This window comes from Kogia breviceps, chromosome 9 (assembly GCF_026419965.1).
Source record: "Kogia breviceps isolate mKogBre1 chromosome 9, mKogBre1 haplotype 1, whole genome shotgun sequence".
In the NCBI taxonomy this organism is placed as follows: Eukaryota; Metazoa; Chordata; class Mammalia; order Artiodactyla; family Physeteridae; genus Kogia; species Kogia breviceps.
The window spans coordinates 12,195,232-12,221,464 of record NC_081318.1 but is presented as its reverse complement, the minus strand read 5'-3'; the positions used below and the strand labels follow the sequence as shown (position 1 = coordinate 12,221,464).

Below are 26,233 nucleotides of genomic sequence, written 5' to 3'. Positions count from 1 at the left end.
GAGTCTAGAAGAATCCATCCATACACTGGCTTTGTTACGCTCTCTTCCTCCTGGGAGGGCTCACACAGAGCTCACACTTCCCCCAGCGAGAAAAATGCAGCAACGTGGGTATGACGTTTCTGCCAAGGGAGCCCACTGAGGACTCAGTGCCCAAGGTTTTACGGGGAGCTGATCCCATAGGCACCCACTGCCTATTACGAATGGAAGATCTAGTCTCCCAGAAGGAAATCCAGTGTTCAGTCTAAACTATGTTGTTCACACCAATGGTCCAGGCACAGTGAAACACTCTTCTCAAGAAAACTTTCTATCAATATAGATAGCTGTTCACCAGCCAAGTTCCCGGATGCCAGCCAAAGGCCAGACTTGCAAGCAGGCTTTCTAGACACCGCAGTCTCAGACCTGCTGTATTAGCTTCTTTCTGCATGGGCACGCTTCAACTCTCTTTTGCCATGCTTTGGGGAACTTGGAAGGTACCCAGTAGAGTCTGGCTAATTAAACTGTGGAAGCAGCCTGGCTCCCTGGATCATAATTTGGTGGACAACCACAGAAAGAAGCTGTTCATGCCACACTGGACTTCATGGCCACGGGGAATAGAATGTTCTAGAGTTAAACCACTGGGATTTTAGGGTTTGTTTTATTTTCTGTAGCATAGCTGACCTTGTCTATTAGAGTTAGTATCAAAAATGAGTAAATAATTCTTATTACTTAATAAGGAAAAGACAACCCAGTAAAAATGGCAGTACTTAATCTAGGTAATTCTAGGTAACATGAATTCTCACTAAGCATGTGAATACATTCTCAGCCTTACTTAGAATCAAACTATTGCAAACTGAAACAGTAAGTTACGACCTCAAACTTACCAGACTGGAAAATTTTCAAAAGAGTGACAGTCTGAAATTTGAGTAAAGGTACCGATTACTGGAAACTCTCTTACACTACAAAAGAAAAGTTACAGGGCTTCCCTGGTGGCACAGTGGTTAAGAATCCACCTGCCAATGCAGGGGACACGGGTTCGAGCCCTGGTCTGGGAAGATCCCACATGCCGCGGAACAACTAAGCCTGTGCGCTACAACTACTGAGCCTGTACTCTAGAGCCTGCGAGCCATAACTGCTGAGCCCGTGTGCCACAACTACTGAAGCCCGCGTGCCTAGAGCCTGTGCTCCGCAACAAGAGAAGCCACTGCAGTGAGAAGCCCGTGCACTGCAATGAAGAGTAGCCCCTGCTCGCCGCAACCAGAGAAAAGCCCATGCGCAGCAACGAAAACCCAACACAGGCTAAATAAAGAAAGAAAAGAAAAGAACAGCTATATCAGAGAGCATTTTGTGGGATATACTCTGACAACAGTACTTCTGGATAAATTACCAAAATACTCAAATTACTTAGGTTCCTTTCACCGTCTTTATATAACAGCTGCACAGGACCATTTTCTCTGTGTCAAGAGAGGCTGAGTGTTCTGAAGGATAGTCAAAAACTCACAAACTTTGGGAAGTTGACTGAATGTCAATGGAGGAAAAGCAGTGTTTATCCCAAGTTGTAGTTGAACAGTATGTCTTAGCGTAATGAGGAGGGAACAGGGGCAGCAGAAGCAGCTGGAAGGATGTACCTCCACAAACACTGCCTGGTGTCAGCCCCAGTTCTAATGCAAATAGTGTAGAAGTTGCACCAGGCCCCTGGGCCATTGGATGAAGGGCCTCAGGCCAGTGACCCCCAACCACTGGCCATCAGGAGGCGTTGGTTTTGGATGGAGAAGCAGATTGGGGTTTTGTTGTATTTAATTAATTAACTAATTAATTAAATTATTTATGTATTTATTTATTGAAGCATAGTTGATTTACAGTGTTGTATTAGTTTCTGGTGTACAGCAAAGTGATTCACTTATATATGTATGTTCTTTTTCATGTTGTTTTCCATTATGGTTTATTACAAGATATTGAATATAGTTCCCTGTGCTCTACAGTAGGACCGTGTTTATCCTTTCTATATACAGTAGTTTGAGTATGCTAATCCCAGACTCCCATTCTATCTCTCCTCTACCCAGCCTCCCCCTTGGCAACCACAAGTCTGTTTTCTATGTCTGTGAGTCTGTTTCTGTTTTGTCAATAAGTTCATTTGTGTCATATTTTAGATTCCACATATAATTGATATCATATGGTATTTGTCTTTCTCTTTCTGACTTATTCACTTAGTATGATAATCTCTAGGTCCATCCATGTTGCTGCAAATGGCATTATTTCATTCTTTTTAATGGCTGAGTAGTATTCCATTGTGTGTATGTACCACATCTTCTTTATTCATTCATCTGTCAATGGACATTTAGATTACTTCCATGTCTTGGCTATTGTAAATAGTGCTGCTATGAACATAGGGGCCCATGTATATTTTTGAATTATAGTTTGTCTGGGTATATGCCCAGAAGTGGGATTGCTGGATCATATGGCAACTCTATTTTTAGTTTATTGAGGAAACTCCATACTGTTTTCCATAATGGCTGCACCAATTTACATTCTCACCAACAATGTAGGAGGGTTCTCGTTTCTCCACACCCTTTTCAGCATTTGTTATTTGTAGACTTTTTAATGATGGCCGTTCTGACTTGTGTGAGGTAGTACCTCATTGTAGTTTTGTTTTACATTTCTGTAATAATTAGTGATGTTGAGCATATTTTCATATGCCTATTGGCCATCTCTGTGTCTTCTTTGGAGAAATGGCTATTTAGGACTTCTGCCCATGTTTTGATTGGGTTGTTTGTTTTTTTGTTATTGAGTTGTATGAGCTGTTTGTATATTTTGGAGATTAAGCGCTTGTCAATTGCATCATTTGCAAATATTTTCTCCCAGTCTGTAGGTTGTCTTTTCATTTTGTTTATGGTTTCCTTTGCTGTGCAAAAGCTTATAAGTTGGTTTTTTGTTTGTTTGTTTTTAGGTAAGAAGTGGATTTATTTAGAGAGAAACACACTCCACAGACAGAGTGTGGATCATCTCAGGAGGTGAGAAAATGCCAAAAGCTTATGTTTGATTAGGTCCCATTTGTTTATTTTTGCTTTTATTTCTATTGCCTTGGGAGACTGATGTAAGAAAACATTGGTACAATTTATGTCAGAGAATGTTTTGCCTATGTTCTCTTCTAGGAGTTTTATGGTGTCATGTCCTACATTTAAGTCTTTAAGCCATTTTGAGTTTATTTATTTATTTTGGGTGGGGGATGAATCTTATTTATTTATTTATTTTTGGCTGTGTTGGGTCTTTGTTGCTGTGCACGGGCTTTCCCTAGTTGCGGTGAGCAGGGGCTACTCTTTGTTAAGGTGCACAGGCTTCTCATTGTGGTGGCTTCTCTGCAGAGCACAGGCTCGAGGTGCGTGGGCTTCAGTAGTTGTGGCATGTGGGTTCAGTAGTTGTGGCTTGTGGGCTCTAGAGCACAGGCTCAGTAGTTGTGGTGCATGGGCTTAGTTGCTCCACGGTATGTGGGATATTCCCGGACCAGGGCTCAAACCCGTGTCCCCTGCATTGGCAGGTGGATTCTTAACCACTGCGCCACCAGGGAAGCCCTTGAGTTTATGTTTGTGTATGGAGTGAGGGTATGTTCTAACTTCATTGGTTTACATGTGGCTGTCCAGATTTCCCAACACCACTTGCTGAAGAGACTGTCTTTTCTCCATTGGATATTCTTGCCTCCTTTGTCGAAGACTAATTGACTGTAGGTGTGCGTGTTTATTTCTGGTCTCTCTATTCTGATCCATTGATCCATGTATCTATTTTTGTGCCAATACCATGCTGTTTTTATTACTATGGCTTTGTGGTATTGTCTGAAGTCTGGGAAGGTTATGCCTCCTGCTTTGTTCTTTTTTCTCAGGATTGCTTTGGCAATTCTGGGTCTTTTGTGTTTCCATATGAATTTTAGGATTATTTGTTCTAGTTCTATGAAAAATGTCATGGGTAATTTGATAGGGATCACATTAAATCTATAGATGTTTTTGAAACACGGCTTAGTTCTGCCTTAGAAATTGAGGCAGGGAAAATTCAACTTCATCCTTGCATCCAGCATCTGGTTTGCAGATGTGAGTGGCCAGTGGAATGTGAGGAATTAAATGGAGACTCTTCTTCCTTTATGGATGCAGGTGGGTTCTGCTTAGCAGTGAACCTGAACTGTAAAAACGGAACAAATCACCGAGTGGAGAATCTTCTGACCCTGCTGGGGGTGTAGACAGAGAAGAGCCAGGAGCCGTCCGAATTCTCAGGGACCCATGAGATGGAAAACATCTGCCTTGGGAGACCATTAGAGAAACTCTAGATATACACCTGTACCCCAAACTTAACCCCCACTAGTTGTGTGTCCTAGATGCTGTATAGGATGATGTAAGGGAAATGTAGGAGAGGAAAGTAGATAATTCTAGACCTTGTCTAGGCTAGTCTCAAATTGCTGGCTAAGATGCTGCAAATATCTTTAATAAGTATCAGATCTCCCAGAACTCCTGCCTTTCCTCCTTTGAGCAGTAAGATGCCCCATCCCTGCCTGGATTTTGTTTTGGATTTGTTCAGTGCTGCCCAGGAAGCAGGTGAGGCCCAGGAACACAGGGGGGATTTCTTCCCTGGAATGGGCAAGCCTCAACTGCAAGCATTTTGTATGTAGCCTGATCAGTCCTGTCTCCTGCCAGCCTGAATGCTGCCATCACTCAGAACTTTTAACCCTTGGGCACAAGAATGGTACAAGTAGTGACACCTCAATGTGAAGAAACTTCCCATCATGGGGTGATTAACTGACTCAGACCAGCAGCTTTTTTATCTCAATAATAGAGAATTTACGAGGGAAACGGATGGTTCTGATGGTTCTACATCTGTGGGTCTTAACTTGGTAGCATTGGCATGCAAGCCCTAGGCTGTGGGTATTCAGAAGATTATCTCTAAGAACACGACTCTACTGTTTCCACCTCTCTGACACACATTTCCTTGTTTTCTTGTTTCATACCAACTATTGGGGCCTTCTCCAGTCCTCTAACCCTTTCTACCTCACCACGCAGACAATGAAGAGAAATGTTTCAGAACAAATGTTGCCCTGTTAAAAATAAAAGTCGGATACTAACCAGTGAAATTCAATTGTAAGTTATGCTATGTTTTTTAAGATTCCAGAAGGTCCGTTCAATTTTGTATTTACTGTTACTCTATCCATCCTGGTATTTTCAGGAATAAGAGACTTCTCTGAATGCATCATGGAGATGAGTGAAAGCAAAGAGAAAACTGGTCTTTGACCTTCAGACAGAATAAAAGCTTCCAACTCAAATCTACACTCAGGGCATCATTTTATCCCTCTACCTTCAATTGTGTCAGTTAGTTCACTGTGCTTCTAGGATAAAGCGGTGGCAATTACCCCGGCTTTACCTTGTCTAAGCTCATCTGCTTGGGAAAATAGAGAACCTGGTAAAAGAGACACCTCCAAAGAAAAGGATAATTACAGATAACACGAAAAGGTTATTAACTGATATGTCAAACGTGAGTTGCCTTTGACACATCCAAGTAGAAACATCCAGCAGAGAGTTAGAAGATGGTGATGGGAGATCCAATCACTCAGCCCTGGAACGATGCATGGGGACAGTTGGATGAATTCACGTGCAGTCTATGAACACGTTCAACAAACTTCTAGATATGTTTTAGTTAACAACAGTTGGTTTCTAAGACTATGGGCATTTGCAGAGACAGGGATGTCACCATGGGAACGGCCAGTGGGGACAAGGACGCCCCTCCTCCTCCACTCATGCCCACAAGGCCCCTGAGCTGATGAACTTCCCACTGCTGCCCTGACCCTGCCATGGGCTCCAGGCTCCTCTGCTGAGCAAAACCCTCTGTCTCCTGGGGGCATAATTGTTACATAAAGTACAATTGTAAGTCCTGAGAACACCAAGCTCTCTCTGCGTTTTCTCTTTCCAGTGATTATTTCAATCATCTCCTCTTTCCATTTTCAAATTCTGTCTCTTCCTGATACCGAACTCACAGAAGGTGGAGTCGCCCAGTCCCCCAGACACAAGATCACAGACAAAAGACAGGCCATGGCTTTGTGATGCGATCCTATTTCAGGCCACAGTATCCTTTACAAGGGGTCTGGAGCTACTGATTCTCTTTGAGGAAGAGGCTGAAATAAATGTTTTGTAGTTGCCTCGGAATCGCTTTTCTGCAGAGAGGCCCCAAGGAGCAGACTCCACTCTCCAGATCCAGCCTGCAGAGCTGGGGGACCCGGCTTTGTATTTCTGTGCCAGCAGTTTAGCCACAGCCTTGCAGAGACCCTTCCTTCCTGTGCACAAACTTCATGATTCTCCCTCTCTGTGTTGCTCACGGCAGCCCCAGACAGCCCTCCCCTTACTCCTCATTATGCAAGGGGAAGAAGTGGGTTTGCAGAGATAAGCTGTGATGCATATAAATGGAGGACACACATTATTTCTTAAAACACGAGAGCCGAAATTGTTGTTTGAAAATAATTATGACTCAGGGATTAGAAGCCTTCTGTGGTGAAAACTCAAGAATCCCAAACTGAAAGTACTTGTCACAGACTCAGCCCTCGGGGGCTAGTGATGGTTTTTCTCCTATAAAAATACGCAGTCACAAAACATATCCAATAAACTTGAATAATACCGATGGTGATTCTATGCGCGTAGCAAACAGCAGGCTCGCTGAGGTTTTTTTCACCATCTGAATGATTCAAGTTGATATCCTTCTCTCTCGGCTTGTACTTAGGAAGTTTTAGGCATCAAAGTCTCAACACAGAGTATGTGGTTGGAAAACACTTTTTTCCCATTTTTATGGAAATGTGTTGATAATAATGATGTTGCTGGTGGGGATGATAATTTTAGCTATTTTATTCAGCCCTTTTCCAACTTCAAAGAAATATGCACAAATGGGTATCCTGGCAACCAGTCTCAAATCTTAGCTCAAAACAAATTCTTACTCTGGAGTTTGTTGCTGTGACCAACCCAGCTCAACACTGCATGTTGAGGGTATTAACAGCTGTTTGCCTTAGTACATTAAAATAGTTCCTTAGTGCATTAAAATATTCCTTAGTAAGAACTTCTAAAACAATCAATTACCCCCGATCCAATTGCTCCCTCTGATAATGTATCCTCTCCTCTAACTTCTGCCTGGATTCTCTAAGATAATTCTAGAAATCTTTCTGAAGCATTGGTTGGAACTATTTGGAAAGCAGCTTACTGAGATTCTCCTAAAGGCATGGTCACTACCCCTCAATTTCTGCTGGTTTCACTTCTCTCTTTACCCAACCAAGACTGCAAGTCATAATATACATCCATTCACTCACGTATCTCCTCGACTGCTCTGCCCGTATCTTGAGCCAGCTGACTTGTCTGATAAAACCTCAGTCATTGATGACCATCTCCTCACCAGCATTTTTATTTGGTTCTTTTTCCAATCTCCTATGTCACTAATTCTCTAATAACATTTTCCAAGATTATATCTTATCTCTTTAGACATAGGAGACATAGTTGTCTTAGGGTGTGTCTGGTAATTTTCACATCTGAGATCTTTGTGGGACTATTTTTGTTGATTTTCTTTCTCTGCTGCTTCTCAGTCACGATGTTTGTATTTTTACGGTGTTTGTATTTCTCCTCGTGAATCTGGTTATCTCTGACTTTGTGCCAGGCACTAGATTTGTAGGAATAATTTTCGTCTAGGATGGACAGATCATCGACCAGAGAAATTTTGCTTCTGCCAAGTGTGTGGGGTATAAACAGTCCGGGGCTACCTGATTTGGAATTCAAGGCTTGAGGTGTCCCGGATCACCAAGAGAGAACATTGAGTTTCTCAGGGTCCCACATTTGGTACATTCTGGTCTTTTACGGTTGTCCCCCTGGACCGTAAGTCAGTTTCATGAGCACTGAGTCAGGGAAGACAAATGTCCTTAAGGGCAAAAGGACTGCTATGCTCCCCTCCTTGGAGGCTCACCTCTCCAAGATTCCAGCCAAGAACCCCTCACTATATTTTAGACTTTAATTAATTGAAGTTTTTGATGTTTTATTTTTAACCCAACTATTTAGACAACAAAGAAGGGTTAACTTGAGTGCTCTCATTTATAATTACTGGGAGTCAAGTCAAAAGAATTTTATTTGGAATTTTAAATAAAAACCAATTAATGTTAGATTCTTAGTCTGAGATTTCTTTGATATTTAACTTAAACGACATAGAGATGTTACACTTGAACTTTAATTTCAACCAAAGTATTTCTTTTAAAAACTTAAAGGGTATTTATAATAAAATTGAGACATCTATTTGTTTTTGTCATTTTTATTATTGGAGTTTTACATTTTTCTTTTTTTTTTTTTTTACTTTCATTGCATAACCTCTGATGTTCCACTGGACCATGTGGCAGGATGGGAAGTGAAATAGGGAGTGACTATGTAGACTTGATCACAGAGTACAGAATGGACTTGGAATTTGTTTAATTGCTATGCTGTCAGGACACCTCTGTGCTGTTTTTCTGTGAGTATACTCAAGGAGCAATTGTTGGAATTGGGAAGAATAACTGACATGTGTCTATCTTTCTTCTCCCCTTAAACCCAGTTTCCCAGGACCACACTTTATTTGACATTTCCCATTTTCGGGGACTTCCCTAAAGTAATCCTCCTGTTCTAATCTTCCTATTCCTTGCTGAATCTTCTCTATGGGAAGGGAAATAGATTATCTTATTTCATCTCTTTATCTTCTTTAGTCTCTCATCTTCTTGCCTTGTTCCTGGCTACCGAGAAAAGAGATAGATTCTTCGGTGTTTTCTCAACATGCACTAAGATTAGCGAACTTTCTTATTCATAGAGGGTCGGCCTGCAGTTTGGAGGGGAGAGAAAGTGAGTTAAATTCTGATTCAGCATAGTGTTAGCCAGCCTATTTGGTTTCACATCTGAGCCCTGTTATTTACCAATATCAAAACTGATGTTATTATCTCTGCCTGACTCCGATGTCTGACTCGCAGGTGGTTCCGTCTTAGGCCATAATAAGTCAATATTATTTATTGACCCTCTAACACCAACAATTCATAACATGCACACCCCCTGTACTCAGTGGAACAACACACCCCCCCCGCCCCCGCCTTATGTGCTGGGCAGACAGCATATTTGTGTTACTTCTGCGCACCGGCCACTAGGAGACACTGTGGCTTCATTGTCATCTAGCATCTGTGTGGCCTGGAAGAATGACATTGAGGGAAACCATAGGGTTGGGTTTAGAGTTAGAGAGTTGCAGGTGTCCTGAATAATGGCTGAGAATGAAGGAAATAGAGACCAACCCTTCTTCCTCTGCTGTGTAGGTGGGTTTTGCTCTGACTGGCGCTCTGAGCCCGCTTTGAATGGTAGGTACGCTTGCAGTGGGCATTCCTCCACGTTTGCTTAAGACAAGGCTGCACAAGGAGCTGGGTGGTGAAGCTTGCACGTTCTGGGTTGGGAAAAGCAGAGACGCAGTTTGAGGGTCAGAGCAGCCTGGTGAGCCTGAACCAAAGTAGCCCAGGCCAACCCACCGGCTCTGCTGTACTTAGAGGGTAGGTAGGGCCAGGAGAACAGCAAGTGCTACCCTGGACCTCATCCCAGGGACCCTGGCCCCAGGGAGCTGACAACCACAGTGATACCACCAGCAAATCCATGTGTCAGGCAGGGGCTGGGGTGGATCAGAACAACAGGATTTCTCCCCAAGAACTTTGCTCTCAGCAGGGATAAGAAGTCTTTTGCCTGGGCTTCCCTTGGCCTGATTTCAAGTTCTTACTGTGTGATTAAACCCCAGCCTCCCCCTTGTATCTGGTATCTAGCTACGGCCTCTTTCACTCATGAGCCCCAAGGATACTGTAATTTACTAGATTCCTATTGCTGCTCTAACAAATTTCCATACATTTTGTGGCTTAAGACAATCCAAGTTTATTATCTTACCGTCTTGAAGGTCAGAAGTCCAAAATGGGTCTAAGTGGGTTAAAACAAGGTGTCAGCCTGGCTGCCTTCCTCTGGAGGCTGGAGTGGAGAATCTGTTTTCTTGCTTTTTTCAGCTTCTAGAGGCCACCAAGATTTCTTCACTAGTGGACCCTTCCATCTTCAAAGCCAACAGTGATGGATCCAGTCTTTTCTCATGCTGCATCGCTGTAACCCCGACTCTTCTTTCTTCTTCCACATTTTAGGGCCCTTGTGATTACCTTGGGCCCACCTGGAAGATCCAGTCTAGTCTCCCTATATTAAGGTCAGCTGATTAGCAACCTTAATTCTATTTAGAACCTGAATTCCTTCCCCCTTGATATGCAATGTGACACATCCACAGTTCCAGGGATCAGGCATGGAGCTCTTTGGGGAGCCATCGTTCTGTCTACCATGTCTATAGGTACCCGGTAACAAGGAAGGAACAAACAATGACCGTTTATAAAAATACAGTAACGGTCTCAGTTTTACGTTCAGGGTCCAACAGAAACCAAGGGGATGGAACCCACGAGGGAAACAGGTACCCCTGGTAACAAAATCTAGCCTGTAAACTATCTTCTCTTTAAAATTGGCATATGTGCTCCTCGGGTTCTGAAGACTCAGCAGTGAGTCTCTGTGCTAATCACAAAATATGGATTCGAACTGGTCCTTCTTCCTGGTCAACAAATAACTTGCTTGAACAACTCAGTAAACGGAAAGCTTCCCTCCGCTTTTCATAACCTCAACCATGAGAGGGAGTGGGTTTGTGGCAGCAGACCCCTTTCATAGGAAAGGGCCCAGTGTTCATTTAAAACCATCGAGCTTTTCTAGGAGTAAGAATACAATTTACATCAACTCTAGAGAATTTGATATGCAAAGAGAATGTGAAAATCATCTGCTTATTCCATGGTGGGGATAGAGAAATGAGGGAAATTCTATGCTATGGGCTTTGAGAATTTAATAGCGCTCAAGGATAAATGAACCCAGAAAGGTCTTTCACTGCAAAAAAAAAAAAGAGCTTTCAAATTGAATCAGTTCTCCAGGCATCAATTCCGTCCCTGAAGCCCTAACAATGGAGTTGCTATTCTTGTTTTTCCTGGAGAGCCCAGAGCCCACCTCCTAACTGATGGATGATTTGGAGTGTGATACAACCAGGAGCATCTAGCCACCAGTGAGAGGCATATGAGGGTTCGCAGAGAAGCTGGCTTGCGACGAGACAATGAATTCATCTTTAAATACTTGGAGTTTGAGGTTCAAATGGAAATAGTTGGCAGGCTCTAGCTAAGAGATTGTATAGAGAAGGCATTATGAATTGATAATATCAAAACATCTGCAGGGAGCCTCTGGATGTGTAAATCTCTATCTTAGATCAATTATAATTGAGTTCAGTCCCACCTGATTCCTCTCCTGGAGATACGGCCTTCTTCTCTGAAGGGAGCTTCTGAGTTGCGGCCCGGGGGGAGGGGGCGGGGGGTGGCTCATTCAGTGGTGTCACTTGACAAACACATTTGTGGGGATAAGCTGTCCCAAATGCACTTCTCTGCTCATTTTCACAGGGGCCCTAGTCTGGACAATTCCGCGCTGTTCTCATCCTGCCATGGGCATCCGAGCCCTCTGCTGTGTGGCCCTTTGTCTCCTGCGGGTAGGTGAGTCCTTGGAATATTCAGTGTCCTCACGTAGGGTTTCCCTGTTGTGACTCCAATATTTTTCGTATTCTGTTTCCAAATTCTTTCACAGAGCCCACAGATGCTGGAGTCACCCAGACACCCAGGCATGAAGTGACAGAAGTGGGACATGCAGTAACTCTGAGTTGTGTGCCGATTTCAGACCACACCGTGCTTTATTGGTACAGACAGACCTTGGTGCAGGGATTGGAGTTTCTGATTTACTTCCGCAACCAAGCTCCCGTAGACGAGTCAGGGATGCCCAAGGACCGATTCTCAGCTAAGATGCCTAACGCATCCTTCTCCACTCTGAAGATCCAGCCCACAGAACCGGGGGACTCGGCCGTGTACCTCTGTGCCAGCAGCAAAGACACAGTGCTGCAGAGTCACCTCACCCCATGCAGAAAACCTCGGCTTCCCCTTCTGGCTCCAGCCCCCAGCCATCCAGAGTCCTGAGTAAAGGCTCCTCCCCTAGCAGCACGGGGGTCTGGTGTTCTCCTGTCCCTAGGGAAGGCAAGAACAGAATGCAACAAGCCGTCACCTTAGGAAACGTTTGGTGGGAAGAGGCAGTAGGGGGCCTGGTTCCTGGCGTTTCTCACAAATTTCTCACAGAGGGTGACAGTCCATGGCTAAGGGTAAATGTCACCCACTGAGCTTTCAATTTAAGACTGAGTCAGCACCAGATAAACCCAGTTGGAAAAGTATTCTACAGAATACTTGACTGGTGAGCTTCAAAAGTGTGAAAATCATTAAAAACAAGAACAGACTGAGAAACTCTCATGGGTTGGAGGAGTCTAAGGAAACATAACAAATGCTACGTGGTATCCTGGATTAGCTCCCGGAACAGAACAGTAGAAAAACTAGGGAAACCTGAGTTTTGCCTGTAGCTGAGTTGTAGCAATGTTAAATTCTTGGTTTTGAGCAAAGTATCATGGTTATGCATGGTGTTGACATTAAGGAAAGTTGGGTGAAGGGTATAGAGGAACCGTAGTATCTTTACAGCTCATGAGAAATAAATTCTCCAGCGTTGGGTCTCCGGAGTCCCTACTAAGCCAGCTTGTCATGTTGCTGTTAATTGTACTCGCTCCCCGAGCTCAGAGCACTTAGCCCCAGATGCAGCTGCTTCTTCTTGGCCTCCGTTCCACTGCTTCCTAAACATCAGGAGGGGCAAGGTAGGCCGAGCAGAAGCCCGCAGTGCAGAAGTCCACCCCCAAGGCTGCCCTGATGCTTCTCTGAGGCTCCCCTTCTGTCCCCTTTGCACACAGCCCCCAGATATGCTGGGATCACGCTGACTCTGCCATCGCTAGTTTCTGCGAGCTAACAAACGCTGAAGCTTAACAGTGAAGAGAGTGCCAGTTGCAGATTTATACACGAAGGATATAAAGTTGACTCATTAGTATTACAGGAAAATGATACCCATAAAAATTTCCAGACTGATCAGCAAGACATTTTGTATTGCGTGGTAGGCTGAATAATAGCCCCCAGCCCCCACCCCCAAAGATACCCATGTCTTCATCCCTAGAACCTGTGCATGTTGCCTTAGATGGCAGAAACGGACTTTACAGGTGTGATTAAGTTAAGATTTTTGAGAAGGGGTGATTATCTGGGATTAGCCAGCTGGGCCCTAATGAGATCATGTGTATGTATAAGAGGGAGACACAGGGAGATTTGACACAGATGAAAGAGGAGAAAGCAAGGTAACCACGGAGGCAAAGATGGAACACATATGAGGTCAATACCTCGGAAATGCATAAAGAGGCCAATTTTTATTGGTATCAGGTCTTCCTCATCACCCCTCAAGGGGCAACCTTTGGAGAAAGCGTGCTCTTTCTTCTACGCTTCTATGTCCCTAGAGGGAGCTCCTGAGACTGTGGACGTCTGCTAACAGGGTCATGTCACTGCCAGCGCACAGCTTATAGGGCCCCCAGGACATGGATCTGCTTTCATTTCTGCTCATACGTACAGGTTCCCTCACCTGGGAAAGGTCTCATCTTCATCTGGATCTTGCCGTGGTTTCCAGGCTTCTCAGCTTAGTGTCCCTTTGTCTCCTGGGAGCAAGTGAGTCCTGAGATATGTGAAAATCTCCACTTGGCCCTTTTCCTGTCCATTCTTGTCATGGATGTTCTTGTCTTTTCCCCCAGGACACATCTCAGCTGGAGTCCCCCAGTCCCCCAGCCACAGGGTCGTAGAGAAGGGACGGGCCGTGAATCTGAGATGTGACCCAATTTCAGGACATGATTATTTTATTTTTGTACCAATGTGCTGTGGGGAAAGAAGTGAAGTTCCTGAAATGCTTCCTAAAAGAGTCTATGCAGGATGACTCAGGGATGCCCAAAGACCGACTCTCAGCGGAAAGGACTGAAGGGACATCGTCCAGTCTGAGGGTCCACCCCTCAGAGCTGGGCGACACGGGAGTTTATTTCTGTGCCAGTAGCTGAGGTACAGTGTTTCAGAGTCATGTCCTTGCTGTGCAAAACCGCACCCTCCCCACTCCTCTCAACTCATGGCAGCCCTAAACAGGAGACTTTCCCTGTGCTGCCTCCCCCAAGGAAGAACCAGAATTAACCCTTGAAATACAAGAGTATTTCAAGAAAATTTGGGTGGGGATATCTGTGATTTGGGGTATTTCTGGGGCTCCTTACGCAGAACTCAATCTATGCATATCTTTTTAAAAATTTATTTTATTCAAGTATAGTTGATTTACAGTGTTGTGTTAATTTCTACTGTACAGCAAAGTGATTCAGTTATATATTATACACATCTTCTACATATTCTTTTCCATTATGGTTTATCACAGGATATTGAATATAGTTCCCTGTGCTGTATAGTAGGACCTTGTTGTTTATCCATTCTATATATAATAGTTTGCATCTGCTAATCCCAAACTCCCAATCCATATGTGAATCTATTTGATTTAGCGTGTGTGTGTGTGTGTGTGTGTGTGTTACCCTGGTGTAAAACACAGCAGACTCTTGCCTACCTTGCTGCTCTGATCTAAAAGGAATTGTGATACTGATTGTGGCCACATCTTTATATGCCCTTTTATCACAAGATAAACAAGTCTCCCTGATGGAAATAAGAACAGTGAATCAAAATGCATTTACTTTTGGTTTGTAGGTTGTTCCCTGATGATAGTGGTAATGGGGTAATAAGTTTAAGTTTCATTTGTCTAGCACAAATCCATTTCCAAATACTTTAAAAATCCCATTTTTGAGTGGAATAACCAGGTCAGTTATGATAAAGTTGATTTTCCTTTATCTATAGGGTCTGACTTTTTAATGTAAAAAGCATGGGGTAGCACTGAATACAGATGTGTGTCAGCCAGTCCTGAACACTCGTGAGGTCAGGTGCAGCTGCCACCAGCAGGGCTCTGGCATCTTGGTGAGGCTTGCTAGTGCACTGGTGTGGTGGCCTGAGGGCTCTGGATCCAGTCGAGTAGAATGAGGAACTAGGTACGTCTCAAAGCGCTGATGCATATCACCCTTTGTACAGATGTCCTCGGGCCAGCGTAGGAAGGCTGCTGCTAGGCACATTTCTACTGGCCACAAGGAGGCATTCTGGCGTCACTGATGACCAACAGGTGTAGAAAAGTTCCTTGATACTCTCTGAAAGGTGGACATAAATAGAGGGAATCCAGGACTTGACTTCTGCATCAAGGTGAGGATGGCTTGCAGACATCGGTCATCCATCCGTGACGTGGATAGCAAAACAGACCTGATCTCAACAGGTTTATAAGTGAGAGTTTAGCGAAAGTTATTCATGTGTTGAAGAACCTTGAGCTATCTTATAGGATAAAAGAAACGAGGAGTGAGATGGAGAGGCCAGGGTGAAATGGAGCAGATATAGGAACAGAGGCAAATAAGGGACCATCACATCTGCTTTATACCTGATCAAGCCAAGCCCACATGCCCCTGCCAAAGAGGAAGCTGCGTACGGTATCACAGCGAGGGGTGCCCCTGCCCCGGTGAAATCGACATCACAGGCAGATATGCCTATGAGGGACCAGGGACTCTCCGAACTCCCACCTCTCAACCCAGAGCTCGGAGTCTCATTCCTGTCCCGGCCCTGCCACGGGCCCCAGGCTTCTCCGCTGTGTGGCCCTTTGTCTCCTTGAGCAGGTAAGTCCTGGTCAGAAAGGACATCTTTGACTAAAGCGATCCTGTCCCCAGTTCTGTGCCTTTCGTTTGCGGCAGCAACGCGACTCTCCTTCTTCACTCTGTCTCTGAATCTTCCACCTCCTCTGCAGCTCACGTGGGTGCCATGGTCATCCAGAACCCAGGACACCTGGTTACCAGGACGGGAAAACCAGTGACCCTGAGCTGTTCTCAGAATCGGGATCATGAAGTCATGTTCTGGTACCAACAGAAGCGGAGCCAGGCACCATGACTGCTGTTTTACTACTATGATAAAGACTTCAACGATGAAGAAGACACCTCCGATAACTTCCAGTCCAGCCGACCGAACACCTCTTTCTGTTCTCTTGGCATCCGCCCAGCAAGCCTGGGCGACTCAGCCATGTATCTCTGTGCCAGCAGCTGAGACACAGAACTGAAGCTTTACCTCCCCTCTGTTCATAAACCTCTGTTTCCCAGATCCAAGAGCCTCCTCTAGACCTGTTTCCCCCTCCTACAACCACAAGAGGAAGCGGGTTTATGGCTGTCATTATCTCCTTTGTAGATAGAAGTTGGGCCTAAACTTACAAAAACCGCTGACAGTTATGCAAAGAGTGGAAAAGTGGTTACTCTTACCTGCATTCAGTTTGTGGTAATTTCCCAGGATCACCTTAATCACCCACTCTGTTCTCTTCAGTAGATAAATAGGATTTTTTTTTCTTAGTTGTTGTTGTTTTTAAGTCTGAGTTGTTGACTCAGAGACATGTTAAAGGGCAGGCCCAGGCCCGAGGCGGCCTCACTGTCCCGAGTCCTTGCCCTTAGGAGAAGAAACTGCCCTCAAGGCATGCGAATGCGGTCGCACATTTTTCTGATCAAGTAGGGAAAATTAGAACTGCTAAAAATTCGTGCCAGATTTGAAGACACATGAAATGCCTGGGACATGCATTATTCACGATGCCTTTAACTATTTTGCCTGATATAAATCTGTCTATGAACCATTTGAGTGGCACAAAGAGGACTCATGTCAAAATCTAGAAGCAGCACTGCGGAAGATATATGAAAATGACTAGGGTTTACCCTATGTTTTTAATATTAATAGAAAATTTCAAGTACTGCAGCTTGATTGAAACAAAAGGGATTTCTGCAATCTATTAGGACAGTTTTCTAAAAGCCAATAGGTGTCTTATGTACTTTACTAGACTGAAATATTTATGATGGCTGATTGAATAAATGGACGCATGAGGGAATAAATTTCATCAGGGCAAGAAGGAATTGGCATCTGCTAGCTGTGAGATGCCTGAATCAGAAGATGAGAATGTGTTCCATTTTAATGTTAAAGAACACACAGATACTCCCAGTATGCGATAATTTATTGTATCACTACATACGGTCATCAACAACATCACATGCGTCCAACTCTTTAATCAAGAGGCCAAGAACTACTGCCCAATATCCAATTCGGGTGATGTTAAGTAAAAATCAGAGAAGCTAAACACTAGCATCTGGGCCACCCACCATCTAACTTCCACGTTCTGCTTTCCTCTCTCTTTGCTCACCACACGTCTGCACATCTGATTCCACCCTGTGTCTCTTTATTCATCTGCCTAAATTCTCACATCCAAAAATCTAAATTTCAGATTTTTCTTCTATAAAATGAGATGTTGGGGCTAGATTTCTCTGGGGCCTCTTCTCACATTGTATGGTTCCATGGCAAAGTCTAGCAAACTGATGCATCCTGGGTGCCATGGCCATAGACTTCCACTAGGGGGCAGGCGAGAGCTCCTTTCCATTCTGTAAACACTCCATGTCCTCTTGAATAAAAGGAGGGGAGAAAAGAAGAGCACAGACTCGTCTCATTCCAGGCCCAGATGAAAGGTGAGGCCGGGGCTGAAAGTGCAGATGCGTTTCCTACTCCTGGTACCCTGTCTGATCCTCGTACCTGGACAGCTTCGGGAGGTGTGAGGGGGGAGGAGGAGGAGGAGGAAAGGGGCTGTCGATATGGTGTGCTGGTGATAAGCAGAGCAGCAGAGAATTCCCTTGTTCTCTAGAGCATATGAAGGTGACGAAAAGTGTGAGGACACACTTGGGAAGAAGGAAATTAAAATCTTGGGAGAATCTGATAGAAAAACATTGGAAGTCATGTTGTTGGATGCTCTGGGAGTTTGGAGAGAGTAGGGGGGCAAGAGTGAGTGGTGTCTTTTTAAAAATTTTTATTTTATTGTGGTAAGAACATTGAACCCTCCTCACAACATTTTAAGTGTAACATGGCATATACGTACAATAGAATATTATTCAGCCTTAGAAGAGGAGGAAATTCTGCAATATGACACAACATGGATGAGCCTTGAGGACTTTATATTAAGTGAAATAAGCCAGTCACAGAAAGATAGGAGCTACAAGATTCCACTGATCCAGGAGCGAGTGATTTCTTCTGGCTTACATCTTATCCCAGCTGCAGCCTCCTCTAATCTCTCTCATTTACACTCAGGGACTTTATTTCCCAACAGCCATACAAGGACATCTTATACGAGTACAACTTCTGTGAAGATCCAATGCCATCAGATGGATTTACAGGAACCAACAGTTTTCCAGAACTGACCATTATTTCCGCAGAGCTTAGCATTGACTATGACCCCTACTGAAGGTCCCAAACTCACCTAAGAAAGATACATTAGTTCAGGTCCTCAAAGGAGTAAATTAGCCAAGCCTGGGCTAATCATGCAAGGGATTTATTAGAGAAAAAGGCTGTGGGGGGGGGGGGGGGGGAATGGGAAGGAAGCCAAGGGGGCTGCGAAAGCCATCCCGCTGTGACGCAGATCCAGCCTTGTAAGGAGAGAGGGAAGGAGGAAAGGAGGAAAGGGAGGAAAAGGGAGGAAGGAAACAAGGAAGGAAGAAAAGTAGGTCTTAGGCTGCAATATAGTTCTAAGAAAATCTTAGCAAGGCTGGGCTGGTCTCTAAGTCAAAGTAGAGCTGTAGAGCTCTGTGCCATTGTAGCCTGCCCCTCGCCATGGGGGGGCAGGGACAACAGCTCGCTTCCCTTGGAATGATACCCCTCTGCTGTCTGAGTGGGTCTCTGGGTGGGGTGGGATGCCGTGGTCTTCTTGACTTGTCTCTCCCAGCGTGGAACCTCCACCCTATGAGCAAGCCAGAAAGAGGAAGATTCCAGAACAAGTTGGCCAGTTGTTCTGGAGTAGAGAGTTCACCCTATGCGTGGGTGCTGGGTGGAGGAAGGGCGTCCAGACCTCTGGGCTGGACTGACCAGGAACAGAGTTTCTACACTGTGGAGCTGGTGGGCGCAAGGCATGCTGGCAGCTCCTCCCCAGGAGAGGCTGGAGGATCCCTGTGCTCTGGACCACGTCCATGTGGGGCAGAGCTTCTGTCACAGAGCGGGAGGGAGTCATGGCTCAGATGCCACAGACTCACGGCGCTTACTGAGATTTAGTGGATTTTCTTGAGTAATTGTTTCTGCATTTGCTGTGTGCTCTTGGGACAATTTTCAGAGGCTTTAAGTGATTGTTTCTAAATTTTCAGCAATTATGTTGCTTTCTCTAGAAATCAGGTGTTCAAAGCTCCTCATGCTGCAATTCTGGAAGTGTTTCCTATCCCAGCGCAACGGTTTGCATAAACACGTGGCCAGGCCCTGGGCTATAACTTGCCAACTCTTGCTCTAGCCTGATTTTGTCCCACTACAAAAGCATGGCCATTCTGGGGGTCCTGGTGAATCTTTTCTGTGGTTTCTCTCAAATACTTGTTAGTTTCATTGCACACAGACACATTACTGTTGAGACAAAAATTTATTATGATCCATGTGAAGACTTCTGGAGTGTTCTTTGTGTAGCTTCTTCCTCTCTGGTAGCCTTCCTCACAAATTCTAGTGGCCTTTGTCCCCTCTGTCTTTTAACCTCTGTCTCATCACAAAATTTACATGTTCTGTTTTTCCCTCCTCACTGTGCACAGACATTTCCCCAGTTTTTCTGGTTTTAGAAGAATCACAGTCTTGTGTTGCCTGTTTTCCAATGACTGAGTACAGTTGTTTCATATATTCTACATTTTTTTGCTTGTACACAGCAGGATTCTAAATTTAATGGATAGATTTAGGTTTTGGTAACTGCATTGAAAAAAATAATAGGAAATAAGAAACCTAATTGAAAGTAATGGGAATGAAACTGAGGGAAGAGAAATTTCCAGGACTTAGTGGATAGCCTACAGTTAATGTTGTCAAATGCTAGAAAGAGATCAAGCAGACAGAGAAACAAAAATAAGTTTTTGTCCTAGAAAATACATAATGTTATTCTTTAGGGGCATATTTTCATAAGAATATATAGAATGGAAATACTCCATGAAAAAGCTGAACATGGCATCTAAAGGAGTGATTTCTTTGTGGCAAAAGCAAACATGTGTTTATATAAAGATTATTGGGTTCTAGGAAGTGATCACGTCACAGAGAAGCTGCTTGCGGGGGACGAAAGAACCTGAGAGAAGGCCACCTGCCTCTGCCCTTTTCTTAATCCTGCCATGTGCCCCAAATTCACCTCCTTCATTGTCCTTTGCCTCCTGGATGCAGGTAAGTCCCTGCTCTGATTTTTCAGCCCCCTGCTCTAAGCCTTTCATCCATGTCATCAGACTCCCTCAAGGGCTAAGTCTCCGACTTCTGTGTGCTTTCTTCACAGGCTTCCTTGAGGCAGAAGTCAGCCAGCCTCTAGGGTACCTGGTCCAAGAGAAAGGACAGAAAGTGAAAATGTATTGTGTTCCAAGAAAAGGACACATTTATGTTTACTGGTATCGACAGATCCTGGCCAAAGAGTTCAAGTTCTTGATTTCCTTCCAAAACGATAAGGTCTTGGATGAAACAGAGATGCCCAAGGAGAGGTTTTCAGCTGAGTGCCCCCACGACTCCCCCTGTAGCCTGGAGATCCAGCCTGCGGAGCTGCAGGATTCAGCCGTGTATCTGTGTGCCAGCAGTGATTCCACAGTGATAAATATTTGCTAATTTTAATGCACAAACTCAGTCTGGGCTCAGCTCAGGAAGCAGGTGGTATAATAGGTTGAAAGGAAATAACAGAAGCCAACTAGAGCTATCTTAAGCCAAATGGAAATTTCTTACAAGGCTAAATGTATATCCTACAAAACAAGAGCACAGGCATTTCTCTGGAATGAAGTTCTGGAACTGTGATGTGCCGGATTTGATAACTCATTTCTTTTTCCACCTGTTGGCTCCATTAATTCTCCCTTATTATAAACTGTCTCCTCTATTTTTTTTTTTTTTTGACAAGTAAGGAAAATGTTTATTAGCATAGGACGCTTGTGAGAGATAACAAGCAGGCAGGCAAGGTAGCACCCTGATGAAAGCTGGGTGGGCTACATTTTTATAATGTAGAAAAAGTGAGGAGGGGAAGACCACCTCTTCCTCATTCTTGAGTAGACGTCAAACTTCCATCATCAGCTCCTCCTCCACATCAGGCAGGGAAGTTTTCTTGTCCCTACATGGTCAAACCAGGACCGCCATGGTGCCATGGGAATGGGCAAAAAGGTGGTAACATATACTAAAACGCGGAAAATCATCTCAGGTTTCAGTATAACGTCACTTTTCCCTATATTTTTGTTTTTAGTGTGCTCAGAGGAACGTGTCCCAGGAATCATGAACTGACTGACATCAGTGGGCAGGATGTGAGTCTCATTCCACCATTGTTTGTGGGCATGTCTTCTGCTTCGGTTGCATGGTTTTGTTGCTACGCAGACCTGCTTGGTTTAATGCTAAGCAAGCCTGCTTTCTTCGGTGATCGTTAACCTACAGGGGTCTCCCATACTTTTTTCTTTACTTATGATCCCTTAGTGGGAGTAACTGTTAATCACCTACTTGGTCCCTTCACTCAGTCCCTATCACCACCACTGCCCCACCCTGCTGGCCTCAGTCCTTTTAGCAAAGTCTCTTGTGATTTATTTTGAGCGACTAACACAGTGGATCCATTCTACTTGGGGACTGTCAGCAATAAACGAAGCAAACAAAATGCACAATGTGAAAGCAGTTGTTGCCTGAAAACTGGGCTCGCCTCTTGGTAGGTGTGGAGCCAAAAGGCACAACCAAGCCAAAGAGCAGGAGAAGGAAGGATGTATTACAGGCAGCAAGTAAGGAGAACACCAGGGATCTTACCCAAAGTGGGGAAGTTTGAAGCTAAGGATCCGTGCATATTCCTGAAGGGGCTTGAGCAGAGGATTATCCAGTATAGAATGGGGCAAAGGTTGACAGAGTCCAAGCTTGAGCTGATTGAAGTCAGAAGGGTCAACATAATCCTCCACCCACCACCTGGGGCGGGGGTGGGGCTTAGTTCCTTACAGAGCTCAAAGGTATATTATTATGTACATCCCTTGAGGAGGAGCTAGCACTCTGCTTCTTCACTGCCCTATTGCTCGATGGCTTTTCCTCTGTTCCTGCATTCCTTTGTTCCCTTAAGATCCTTGATGACCGAGACCTGTTCAAGGACAAGCATTGCGGCCAGGCTTAGGTCACAGAATGGCTTAGGCCAAAATGGCTTCTCTTATGTCAAGAAAGCTATTCCTGGTTCTCCTTCTCTGGCGACCCTCTACGCTATCTGCTTACACAGTGAGTTTCCAGTTTTTGCAGGGACTTGACCGAGGACTTTGGCCTGGGGAGATAGCCTCTCAGGAAGTCTGAGGAAATGCTCTAAAAAGGTAGGGGAGGAGCAAGGATATATATGAGTTTTTTGATTGGGAAATACTGGTGGTCATGCATACATCTTGGTAAAAGATTACTGCTAATCACAAAAGACAGACATCTCAAGTTACTGATTTTAGTGCTTTCTGTGTATGGGAAGATGCAAGAGTCAGTGGTCATTGCAATTCTCCCTTAGATCCACATCTTAACTAGGGGCCCACATCCAAGACACAGCATGCTTCCTCCTGCTTTCCCCCATCCTGCATTCGCCTCAGGGCGCACTGCAGGTGCAAGACTGCTGGGGGTTGCAATTTAATCTCGTGGAACTGGGATGGTGGGCAGCATTTTTGTTGCTGTGTTTTGGCCTCCAGGCAAGGCAGGCATGTGGGAGCTTAGCTCCCCGCCCAGGGATAGAACCCGTGCCCCCTGCAGTGGAAGCCCGGAGTCTTAACCACTGGACTGCCAGGGAAGTCGCTGCAACATTCTGTTTACAGGACTCCAAACTCCAGGGGTAACCAGCATTCCTGGGGGACATTCTGATTTCATCCCCTTGAATTCTTTTTTCTTGCTTTGGTTTTTAATGCTGGTCTGACCCACTCAAGTGAATCTCAACATTTCCACCAGGCCATGAGTCTCGGCCAGACTGCTGTGACGTGCTTCTGGACCCTTGCACAGGTTGTTGACTGAGCCTGGACCTCCTTCCCCTCGTCGCCCCGCTGGATCACCCTGGTTTCCCCGGGCAGACCCCTCCTCCCGCCCCTCCCTGGAGCTCTATCACTGCATTGGTGCTGGCATCTTCTTGGTGGCAGTGACACTGAGGACGCTGCATTCATGTGTGTCACAGGGCCCATCCTGTGCAGAGCTGCTCACCTGCCCCTGTGACCGGGACCCGGGATACGGGCCAGAACCCCGACTCCTGCAGGGACTGCTGGACAGCGGTGCTCGGGGCCTGGACCCAGCCCTGCTGCATTCCCTCCCACCCCGCGGGAGATGTGACAGCCTCCTGAGGGATAAACACATCACTCTCCACAGGGTGCCCAGCTGCAGCCCTCAGTTCATTGCTCCTCCCCCACCACCGGCCCAGTCAACGCATCCCCTTGGCTTAGAACTCAGACACTCCCCCACTGCAGACGCTGGGGACCCCTGGCTTGGCCACGGACCACAGTCGGGCTTGCCGTGGGAGTAGGCGTGCAGCGGGAGGCGGGTGGGGGGGCGCTGCCGACTCGGGGAGCAGCACCCCTGCCCTCCAGCCAGGGTCCAGGCCTTCCCAGGGGAGTTCCCTCCCCACCCCTCCCATAGGCCCTTGGGATGGATGTCTCGCTCACCCACTTACTGAGCTTCTGTCTCCACGCCCTCACCCCCCCCCCCCCCGTGCTCTGTGTCCTCCTCAGCCTGACTGGCCCAGGTACCCTGTACCCAAGTCCCAGAACCCCTGGGGAGGGGGTCCCCTCCCCTCCCCTCCCCCTGCAGGCTCCTGCCTTCCAGCCAGAAGCAGGCTGACCTCCGCTGGTTTCTCTGTCCAGTCCAGTCCTGTCCGGAGGATAAACTTCCCAAACAACCCAGCCCGGCCGAGCGCAGCTAGCTGTGGACTCGGGCGACCCTCTTGCCCACTGCCTCCCAGGGGGCCTCATTGTGAGGCCCGATCGCAGGGGACCCTCTGACCCTCTACACCTGAGGCTCTGGATCTCTGCCGCCCCCTCCCCGTCATTAGCACCCTGATGGGAGGGGCGGGCTCAGGCTCTGGGCCACACCCAGAGCGGGAAATGGTGGGAACCTCTGTGTTTACCTGAGACACCGAAGCTGCAGGAGGGCTCCAGTGTGGCCCTGGAGGGAGGCGAGATCCAGACGCAGCCGGATTTCGGGGTGAGAGCAGATTCCTGGGGCAGCAGCCTAGACCCGGGGACAGTGACCGCCCAGGCTCCCAAAAGGCTGCCCTTGAAGTGAGTGAAGTGAGGTGTGCAGAGGTGCCAGGGGAAGGGGTTCTGTGCTGGCGCTCGGGGCCCCAGGGGCTGCGGCTGCCGGCATCCTGATGCTTGCTCCCACCCCCGCCCCCCGACCCAGGCCGAGACCCGGCCACACACAGGCACCCGCGCCCCGCAGGGCACGCGGACCACACGCCTGTCCACCTGGGACCACGTGCCCCTCCCAGCCCGTCCCTGGGACGCGGCTCTGACTCGGGGACCCTCGGGCTCCGTTCCCAGGTTGCCCCTGGAGGTAAGGGCAGCTGGCAGGTGTGTGGGTGCAGGGGGCAGGCCTGCCTCGGGGGACCCAGGGCCTAGAGGTGGGCTCAGCAGGGTGGGGAACGGAGGAGGAGGCTTGGAGATCCTCTTGGGTCTGGGAGGGGCTGGCTTTCCTTCCTCGCTGAGCTTGGGGAGTCTGGGCCGGGTACAGGGTCTTGGCGGTCAGGGGCCAACCCGCAGCAGAGGCGACAGCCGGCTGAGCGGGCGCCCGAGGCCCGGCCCGCCGGGTGGCGCTGGCCCGCAGCCCGCCGTCGGCGCGCTGAGTTCCGCGGGAAGCTCTGGCTGCAGCGGGTGCCCGCGGACGCCGCGCAGAGGCTGGCGCCCGGGACGGGGCAGGGCCCCGAGCAGCCCTTGTTCGGGGTGCAGCCGAAGTCCACCACGTTCCCGATGCCAGCGGGCGCAGAGATGGTCACACGGTAGCTGTGCATATCGGAGCGGACGGTGGGCTTCAGGCCGTACCAGTTGCTGTTCTTATTCACGCAAGGGAAGCACATCAGAGAGCGGGCTCGCTGCACACCCAGGAGGGCAGCCGGCAGCGCCGGCAGGAAGTCCTTCACTCTGGAGGGGTCTGGCGTCCCGGCTGGGGTCTCACGAAGCCGAAGAAGTCAGCCTTGCCTACTGGCGGCCGCAGGTCCCCAGACCGGCCGTGCAGGCAAGCCCGCCCCCTCTCCTCTCTTTCTTAGATTTCATAGTCGTAGATGGTTCTAGATTCAGATGTCAGCCCTCCAGCTACATTGAGAAGGACCAGCCTTCTCTCATGCTAGATTCCAAATCCAGAAAATAGGGGGGAAAAAAAGATCCTGTTTTACTCAGAAACATGCTTTGGAAAATACATTAGTCAAACGAGATGAGTTATTTTGAACAACATGGCAGCTGAGGGTCTGTCCCTCTGACCTTAGGGAGCAAGAATTCCAAAGAGAGGAATTCTATAACTAGGAGCCGGGTCACCCAAGAGATGTCCAGCACACATGAGGGGTGAAGGGTAATCCATGCATTTGCTGGATAGGAAAAGAGAAAGAATTAGAGAAGGGATCAAATCCTTAGTCTTTAGAATAATGTCAGACCAAGTGAAAACACTGGTTAATTTCTTTTTAAGGAGTTAAATCCAGGTAACACAAAAAGCATGTTAATTTTAAGTGTAACTATGTCAGACCCCACCGTCACTAATTCGTTTCTATGGAGTTGAGGGAGGAGACAGATTAATATGTTCTCAGTGGAAAAATACCTGATGTGCAGAAAACTGAAAATTGATATTCAGACAGTTGAAGAATCCTCAGGTATTTGATCCAAAGTGTAATGAGGGACAACGCATTCCACATCAATGTAAGTGAAACGACCTAGGCAGGCCATTGCCGCGACGTAGAGCCGACAGAGCTCTGTCTCCTCTATCGTAAAATTTGATGATCCATTCCTTTCACAAAACTGGTCATTTGTACACCGCCGACCACTAGGCTTTTTTATACACTCTTTCTCACATCTGCTCGTATTTCAATATAAGATGAACCCAGCTGTTTTACTCCCAGAAGTCCAGATATGATTCTTCTTTTCTCAGGCGAAATTTCATTCTGACCCCTTGAAACAGAAGCTCAGAAATACGTGTTCTTTATTGTCCATTTTTGCTCCT

The 26,233-nt window shown here is 46.5% G+C and overlaps 1 protein-coding gene, 1 long non-coding RNA gene and 1 gene segment (V, D, J or C); all 3 read left to right on the top strand.

The window, feature by feature from the left end:
* LOC131762178 (T cell receptor beta constant 1-like) overlaps window positions 1-26,233 on the top strand; it is a 169,299-nt gene that overhangs the window by 27,875 nt on the left and 115,191 nt on the right.
* LOC131762969 (uncharacterized) lies at window positions 1,561-15,970 on the top strand. The gene is made up of 6 exons (XM_067041701.1): window positions 1,561-1,600; window positions 2,924-2,987; window positions 11,477-11,562; window positions 11,658-11,951; window positions 15,558-15,702; window positions 15,778-15,970. Exons 1-6 carry the CDS (start codon window positions 1,561-1,563, stop codon window positions 15,968-15,970), a joined length of 822 nt encoding a protein of 273 aa, XP_066897802.1.
* Window positions 21,306-23,561, top strand: LOC136794825 (uncharacterized). The gene is made up of 3 exons (XR_010842053.1): window positions 21,306-21,363; window positions 22,149-22,297; window positions 22,994-23,561. It is a non-coding gene; the product is annotated as an uncharacterized lncRNA (long non-coding RNA).

Bases quoted from the DNA above. Each gene is read 5' to 3' on its own strand.
- LOC131762969 (XM_067041701.1), top strand. From the start codon at position 1,561: ATGAGGAGGGAACAGGGGCAGCAGAAGCAGCTGGAAGGAT. The intron at 11,952-15,557 runs AAGACACAGTGC...CCGGTGAAATCG, and splicing joins GTACCTCTGTGCCAGCAGCA to ACATCACAGGCAGATATGCC. The intron at 15,703-15,777 runs GTAAGTCCTGGT...CGTTTGCGGCAG, and splicing joins CCCTTTGTCTCCTTGAGCAG to CAACGCGACTCTCCTTCTTC.